The sequence below is a fragment of the Xenopus laevis genome, chromosome 9_10L (assembly GCF_017654675.1).
Source record: "Xenopus laevis strain J_2021 chromosome 9_10L, Xenopus_laevis_v10.1, whole genome shotgun sequence".
Taxonomy (NCBI): Eukaryota; Metazoa; Chordata; class Amphibia; order Anura; family Pipidae; genus Xenopus; species Xenopus laevis.
The window spans coordinates 8,442,489-8,451,549 of NC_054387.1; the positions used below are offsets into that span (position 1 = coordinate 8,442,489).

General features: G+C 38.7%; 1 protein-coding gene across 2 annotated transcripts in view; it reads left to right on the forward strand.

Moving 5' to 3' along the window:
* LOC108700878 (potassium voltage-gated channel subfamily B member 1-like) overlaps positions 1 to 4,383 on the forward strand; it is a 104,685-nt gene extending 100,302 nt beyond the window's left edge. For both annotated transcript variants that reach the window (XM_041575816.1, XM_041575817.1), the window contains one exon: positions 1,108 to 4,383. In XM_041575816.1, coding sequence (XP_041431750.1) covers positions 1,108 to 3,165 — 2,058 coding nt within the window. In that variant the 3' untranslated portion in view covers positions 3,166 to 4,383. The remainder of the gene's footprint in view (positions 1 to 1,107) is intronic.
* The last annotated feature ends 4,678 nt before the right edge of the window (positions 4,384 to 9,061 follow it).

The following is a 9,061-nucleotide window of genomic DNA, read 5'->3' on the forward strand; positions in this document are numbered from 1 at the left end:
AGTCTAGGTTATCCCTCAGTGCTGTTCTAATGGGAAGAAGAATATAGAGTCGATGACGCCAGTGCAGCCATAAGCAGATTAGAGTGATCTTTCTTCTTAACACTTGTTGCAAGGGACATTGTGGCTTTAAGGTCAAAGAAAATCACCCACGATGACCAAAGAAAAAAGGCCACGTTAGCAATAAAACAGAGATAAGTACCAATGCTAGCGTGAACAAACGAATGAAGGATTTAAACAGGCTGGGAATGGTAGCCAAAAAAAACGGAAACACTGATGATCAGGCATATCTTGACTACAAATCCCAGAACACAGTTGTCCTTTACTACAAACCTTGCCCAATAAAATTGTCCTCCAGATCTCCAGGCTCGGTGGCCCAATGGATGTAGAATAGCACAGTAATCTCCTTGTGTTTTGGCTGTTGCAGTGCTTGTAAGAATGATTCTCATTGGTGAATACTTTTGCATCTGTAATTAAGTTTTAGTCATCTATTTAAGAAACCTACGGGGCGCATTAGAACAGTTTTATGGAAAGTGTAGATCCTATTATGGCAATGTTGATTGATAAAACTTTTCCCCAGCTGTCCAGGGCTAGCGGTCTACTAAATTCAAGAGTATCCTCCAATGAGACTCCATCCTAGTCTGTTTAACCCAAGTCCTAGTTTTTTGTTCACATGTAGGATTGGCCACCTACAATAAATCGTCATTCAATAGTATTGGAAAGAACAGCCTAACATAGTTCTAATGAGGTCACTGGTCTGTCTGTCTCTTAAGTTAGAAAACACTTATGTTGGTAATGAATTTGGGCAACCTAGGGGGGCGCATAGGAACGGTATAGTATAGAACAGTATAGTGTAGATCCTAGTATTGAAATGTGGATTAATAAAACTTTTCCCCAGCTGTCCAGGGCCAATGGCCCACTTCATTCAAGAAGATCTTCCAATGAGAACTCCTCCAATGAGGTCACTGAGGACAGTGAGATCACTGGTTTAGTTAGAAAACACTAATGTTGATAACAAATTTGGGCAGTTCTTAACATAAACTGATTGTTTTGTTTTAATACTTTATGTTGACACTTTAAATGGCTTACACGGTTCTCTTTTCTTTTCAGATCTTGGCAATTATATCCATCCTCTTCATTATATTATCTACAATTGCCTTGTCACTAAACACACTTCCAGATCTACAAGGTATAGATGAATTTGGACAAACCACAGACAATCCTCAGCTGGCACATGTGGAAGCTGTTTGTATTGCATGGTTCACAATGGAATACCTCTTGAGATTTTTGTCTTCACCAAATAAGTGGAAGTTTTTTAAGGGACCACTAAATGTCATTGACTTGCTAGCGATCTTACCGTATTATGTCACAATATTCCTCACGGAATCAAACAAAAGTGTACTTCAATTCCAAAATGTCCGCCGGGTGGTGCAGATATTCCGAATCATGAGAATACTTCGAATTCTTAAACTGGCCAGGCACTCTACCGGTCTTCAGTCCTTGGGTTTCACCTTGAGAAGGAGCTACAATGAACTCGGGTTGCTCATTTTGTTTTTGGCAATGGGTATCATGATATTTTCCAGCTTAGTGTTTTTTGCCGAGAAGGATGAGGACGATACAAAGTTTAAAAGCATACCAGCCTCATTTTGGTGGGCCACGATCACAATGACAACGGTTGGCTATGGTGACATCTACCCTAAGACGCTTCTGGGTAAAATAGTGGGAGGTTTATGTTGTATTGCGGGGGTTCTGGTAATAGCTCTTCCAATCCCTATTATAGTCAACAATTTTTCAGAGTTCTACAAAGAACAGAAGAGGCAGGAGAAAGCCGTCAAGCGTAGGGAGGCATTGGAAAGAGCCAAACGAAATGGTAGCATTGTTTCCATGAATATGAAAGATGCCTTTGCTCGTAGTGTAGAACTTATGGATGTGGTTGTGGAAAAGACAGATGAAACCTCAGGAAGGAAAGATAAAGTCCAAGATAATCACTTATCACCTAGCAGATGGAAATGGACAAAGAGGACCTTGTCAGAGACAAGTTCTAATAAATCTTTTGATGCAAAAGAGCAAGCATCTCCAGAGAAGACTCGATCCAGCTCAAGTCCTCAACACCTCAATGTCCAGCAGTTAGAGGACATTTACAACAAAATGGCAAAAACACAGTCTCAGCCAATACTTAACGCAACAGATTTAAATCAGCCTAGCAAACCAGCAGAGGAGCTAGAGATGGAAGCAATTCCTGGTCCTAGAGTACCAATGTTAGCAACTCACCGAGAGGGAGTTATTGATATGAGAAGCATGTCAAGCATAGACAGTTTCATAAGCTGTACAGCTGAATTCCCAGAGTCCGGTAGGTACTCACATAGTCCCCTTGCCATTCTTCCATACAAGATGAATATAAATCCAGGGCAGAACACTTCTCATGGGTATAAAGAAAGTCGTGATAGACCATTATCCTCAGATGTTAGCAGAGAGAGTTTTACAGAAATTCACCCCAAAACTGATTTAAACCGTCATTCTACATATATTTTGGAAAGTCCAAAAACTTTAATGAAGGTCAAAAACCCTTTAATGTTGAGGTCATTTAAAGTCAACTTTTTAGAAGGAGATAATAGCACACTGCTACCTGCACCAAATGTATTAAGCCCCACATCACATAGACAGGAAGGCCCATCTAAGCTAGACACCTCTTTCATTTCTGAACATTCCATACGAAGTCCAGAAACTTCACTGTACACCACAGCTAGTGCAAGGACACCCTCCAAATCTCCTGAGAAACACATGGCAATAGCTTTTACTTTTCATGATGCTAATGTACATAAATACATAGACGCTGACACTGATGATGAGGGACAACTGCTGGATGGATTGGATTCCAGTCCTTCCAAAGAATTGCTAGGAACCATGAGCCCAAAATATAACATAACGAATAGCGGCCATCGAATGCAGAGAGATAATGTCCATAGAGGGGACAAGAACCACTTAGAGAGCGCTCCTTTCTTGAGTTCATCAAGGTATGTAGGTCAAAACTGCATTTACTCAACAGAAGGTATGACTGGAAGAGGTCAGGGCAATCTGGAGACAGTCAAGATGGACAACCACATTTCACCAGAAGTCCATGTGCTGCCCGGTGGTGGACATTCAAATAAACATGATCCCAGCATCTGATCTAAAAGACAATAAACATTGTGAGAACTGTTCACTCATGCACACAGAGCTTCTGCATGGCATAAACATGAACCAGAACTAGCATCCTCTCCCTTTAGTTAGAGGGAAGGCGTTGAGAGGCGGACAATGAACAATTCTTCTCTTTGAGGATGTTTTCTAAACCATGCTAGAGATGTCAGCCACCACTTTGGTAGAAACAAAAATTGCTATTATTTGATCTCCTTTAATGAACACTCTCTCTCTCTCTTGAAAGCCATTGTGACCAAATACCCCCTTATGTAAGAGGAACCTGCTTTTTTTATTTATACAACTTTCATTTTATGACGAAGGTAAAGAGGAAACAAAACAGGAATATTCAGGTCATTGTGGATAGCTGGGATAAGAAATACGTTTAATGACTTTTTGGTTTCATCCCTGGTCACACAATACTAAAGAAGAATAAGAAGAAAAAAAACAGGGACAAGAATAGAACTGTGTTTATCTATTTCTTTATTTTTTTGTATTTATTTGTAATTTACTGAAACATAGTCAAGGTGAGTTGCACCAGTTGATCTGTATTATGGAAACAAATTATACATCAAATGATCCTGCTCAATTTTGAAAGAATATTATCGGGGGAGGTTGGGACATTAACACTACATCATTCTAACAGATGGAAAATTCACCTAGACAAGTTTTCCTGCCTTTTTTTTGGTAATATTTTCATGCAGGACATGATATTTACTACGAATGTTGTTCTCGGGCACATTGCTTGACCTGGTGTAAAGAAAATGCCTAATTAACGAGGCAAATTTTTAGGCCAAGACAAATCTCAATGCCTTAAAGAATATCAAAAAATAAAAATTACATTGAGAATTATTAGTCATGGGAGCATTTTCCCAATCAGGCATGAAAACCCATAGAAAAAAGGTGGAAGATTTGGCTCGGCAAGTTATTCACCTGTTTGTAAATCTAGCCCTTATCTTTTTCTACTTAGACACATGAATTATAACTGCTGTAAATAATTTACAATTGCATATTTTACTTCACAGACAGGGCTGTCTTTTGGGTTGGTGTGGCACTGATATTTAAGTAAGAAGAGGCAACATCTCATCATACCTGCTATACCATAGTAAAAGTCTCTACCCATAAGGCTAATATCATCACTGCTACTATAGGCACCATCTCTCCCTACTATACCTGCTATCCTACAGTCACACTCCCTTCCCAGAGACTATTATTCACTGTTACTATAGGCACCATCTCTCCCTACTATACCTGCTATCCCACAGTCACACTCCCTTCCCAGAGACTATTATCCACTGTTACTATAGGCACCATCTCTCCCTACTATACCTGCTATCCCACAGTCACACTCCCTTCCCAGAGACTATTATCCACTGTTACTATAGGCACCATCTCTCCCTACTATACCTGCTATCCCACAGTCACACTCCCTTCCCAGAGACTATTATCCCACTGTTACTATAGGCACCATCTCTCCCTACTATAACTGCTATCCCACAGTCACACTCCCTTCCCAGAGACTATTATCCCACTGTTACTATAGACACCATCTCTCCCTACTATACCTGCTATCCCACAGTCACACTCCCTTCCCAGAGACTATTATCCCACTGTTACTATAGGCACCATCTCTCCCTACTATACCTGCTATCCCACAGTCACACTCCCTTCCCAGAGACTATTATCCACTGTTACTATAGGCACCATCTCTCCCTACTATACCTGTTATCCCACAGTCACACTCCCTTCCCAGAGACTATTATCCCACTGTTACTATAGGCACCATCTCTCCCTACTATACCTGCTATCCCACAGTCACACTCCCTTCCCAGAGACTATTATCCACTGTTACTATAGACACCATCTCTCCCTACTATACTTGTTATTCCACAGCCACACTCCCTTCCCAGAAAGATCTGCAGATTACACTGCCTGCACAATCTAGAATGTGTGTGTTTTTGAGCTTTACAGCATTCTTTCTACCACTATGTGATGCCCTATGGCTTCAATTATACTAATACCCTTCCCCTAAAAAGAATCTGTACACAGTCATTTATTACAATTTAATAAACACTATTTCTTTTGCACAGTCAAGCTAAAGCAGCTACAAAAGCATAGCACTTTAAAGAAAGCACTACCTTAATTTGTGCCTCTAATTGCAATTTACTGTCTATTTTCTCCCATTAATGGGAAATCACTCTGTCTCTGCGGATTTGTGAAGCATTTAAAATGCTCTGAACAAAGTTAGTAATGGATGAGAAAAGTTTATTCTTGAGCCATTGCACTGGTAAAAGAGCAAATGGTAACAGCATATTATGCAAGCTAAAACAGTCTTTAAAAAAATCAGTGGACCTAAATTATTCATACAGAATCTACTGGAATGCATTCCAGTTGTTCTCCCTGTTGAGTAGATATATTTTGTTTATCCATAACCTACCTATACAGAATTTAATTATACTATACACTGAGATACATTAAAGTTCACGAAATGTAATTCCAATGGCAACCCATGACTAGGAAACTACTGTATTGGACAAACAGGGAACTTCTTCCTTGAGCCATTATCCAGCTGAAATATACACTACGATCACTCCATAGTCAGGCTGCCATTGCTCTTTAAGTCTATGAAATTGTTCAATCAACCAGGTCATGTTTTACAGTATTTAGTAGCGATAAGTCTAATGCAAATGGAATCATCTTCACCACCCTTTCAAGTGGTGTCTTCAGTCCACCTGTTGAGCTGGTCTTCTTGAGTAATCGAAAAAATATTCCGCCACTCACCCATGTGGTTCCAACTGTGAAACTGACGTTTTGTCCTTTGTTGAGTAATCTTGAAAACATTTTAACACTCATCTGAGTGGCTTCTTCTGTTCAACTGTTGAGCTGGACTTGGTGGGTCATCTTGAAAATATTCCACCACTCATCCAAGTGGCTCCAGTTCAGTTCAACTGTTGACCTGAACTTATATTGACCTGGTCTTCTTGAGTAATCCCAAAACTATTTCACCACACACCCAAGTGGTTCCAATTGTTATGTGGACCTTTAGGGATTTGGTCAATCTCCCCAAACACCTTCCCTCACTCTTCGCCGGCTAAAATGAAAAAACGTTGGCGCTAATCACACGCAGCGATTTGTTTTCCGAAGTCGGGTGACTTTGGAAAACAAATCGACGCGTGTTTAGAGGCGACTACCAGACGAGGCGACCAAATCTCCCCAAAACGCCCAGTTTGGACTTACCCTTAGGAGAGCAATCCTGAAAACATTGTGCCACTTATCCAAGTGGCTTCTTCAGTTCAACTGTTGAGCTGGACTTCTAATCTTGAAAATATCTAACCACTAATCTGAGTTTCAATTATAGAAAAATGAGGAGAGGGCATCTTACTACTTGGGCACTAATCTGAGTTGTCTAGTACAGTTCAACTACTGAACTCAGCTTTTGTTGAGAATCACCAAAACAGTGATATTGAAATGTGCTACTACTCATCCGAGTGTCTTCTTTAGCTGAAGAAGGATGGAACCTTTCAAAATTACTCAACAAGTATATAACAACAAGTTATTTTTGGATTTATCACTACTAGACATAACTCTTGTTGCTCCTGTTGAGCTTAAAGGCCATACAAAGTCTCCAGCAACCAAGCCAAACATCAGACCACAGAGCAGGACAGATTTTTATTCGAGGATGCTAATTAAGTGGGTCACATGCCCTTGGAGAGCAGTGTTGCTTAGAGAATCCATGATGTTGCTGGACTACAGCTCCCACAGTACTTGTACCCTTGAAAATATGTCTGGCAGTTGTAGTCCATGAACATGTATGTAACCCACAAATGTTAGTAAAGGTTTATGTCTTTTTAAGGGCTAGAACCTATTTGTCTTCTTCTCAACGTAGCCATACAAAAGCATGAAAAAAAGAATTATAGATATTTAATGAACTGGATACCAAAGTCAGCAGAATGTTGTTTATGAAAAGTGTATGTGTAATTTCCATTTCTTGTACCTCCAGAACGTGGTTCTGATTTTCCAGGTGGGGCGTAACCATAAATGGGGTTGTACAAAAATGAAAATAAAACTTTCTAAATATCCCAAATTCTTGTTTTTCAGGCTTCAGGACATTTGAAGTCTTGACTCTGCATTAAAGCCATATAACGCTCCTTTAACTCGGGGACAGAAAATAGAGTTCATAGTTTATTTTTGAAGATAGGTGTAAATATCTATATATAATATGTTACATAATATATTTCAATATATAGTCTATCTATATATTAATATATATATTAAAAATGAAATCTAGAATGACATTTAAAGCATGGAAATTATTTTTTTACAGATCTGGAAACAAGTCTCACATATACAAAGATATATAGACCCTATATGCTATATATACATCTATATATATTGCCTGAATTTGTGTTTTGAATGTTATGTGATCCTCCGTTTGTCTACTGTTAAAGTTATTCATTCATTTTCTGTTTAAAATATTCCCTGGATTTGGAAAGATAAATAAGTAAAAAGTAATATATATATATCTATAGTTTTCGCTGCAGAAAGAGGAAAACCTCTTGGGGTTCACACAAATAAAGACCATATCATATGGGTACATTCAATTGGTGCAACTCTCCTTGTACATTAAGCATTATAGGACATCGAAACTATTTCATGTGTCTGGTTTGGGAAAAATAAAAGTCTCTGTTTGTGTCATCGGGTCATCAAGATGTTGGACGCATGATGATGTCACTGCAAGTCGATATGACATCACAGTATGTATTTCGTTTAGTGCAATGCTTTTTAAAGCAGCATCAAGCTGTGAATCGGATCCTCATTTCTTCTTTTAGAAGACACAATCAACTGCTTGTTGTTGGGGTTCTAGAAACAAAGGCTAATAAAGGGGGCAGAAATGCTTTGTCCCTCATTAAACTGCAGGTTTCTCCTATTTAATCTATGAATAAAGTCCTTTCTATGGAGACAACATTTTGGATTTATAGTATGGTTTTCATAAAAAGGTAAAAGCAAGTTTTTTTATTGCCTGTTCCTGTTACCAAATTTTTTACCTCTACAAGGTACGGCAATGGAGCAACGAAAGTACCACCAATAATCAAGGTTTTTTTTTTAAATATAATAATTGATAATTGGCAAAGTTATTAACTTCTTTATTGGTGTACAAAGCAAAAAGCCTATTTTTAAATTCCATAGCATTTTAAAGTAAAATTATGATGTCACCTTGGCTGTGATGTCACCATTAGATGGGCTCCTCAACTATGAATGGCAGTTCTCATGGCAGTTAGGCAGGTGGTATAGGTGTACCCATGTGAGTGTTGCTGTTCTTAGAATGATAAATGTGATAGGACAGGCCTCTTGCCTTTAGGGAGAACATTTGCCATAATAGGGAGGAATCCTTCAAAGACCCATCTAACATTGACCCTAATCATTTCTCATACTGTGATTAGGACTCTTACAGACATTAATTTATTTCCAGTTCCACCCTTCAACTGATGATAACTTGTAATCAGGGTCCATTTATTTTTCCATTTATTGGGTTTAAATCAACCACTGAGGACCAAGGAGCACCTACAAAGTCACAGATATGTGAGAACATTGGCTCCATGCTTTTCCAAGTTATACATTTTTATATATATATATATATATATATATATATATATATATATATATATATATATATATATATATATATATATATATAAGCATCTCCCATTAAATTCCACCCTAACTGGCCTTCCTGCCCCTATCCACATTTTTGGGCCCCACTATGGAGGACTAACCCCACAGTTTGGAAGCCTCTGCCTTGTACAGACAGTAAAGCATAAGGAACGTATTACTTTGAGCACAAATATTCATTTTCTCCGTATTTGCATTTATATCTAGACGTGGGAGATGC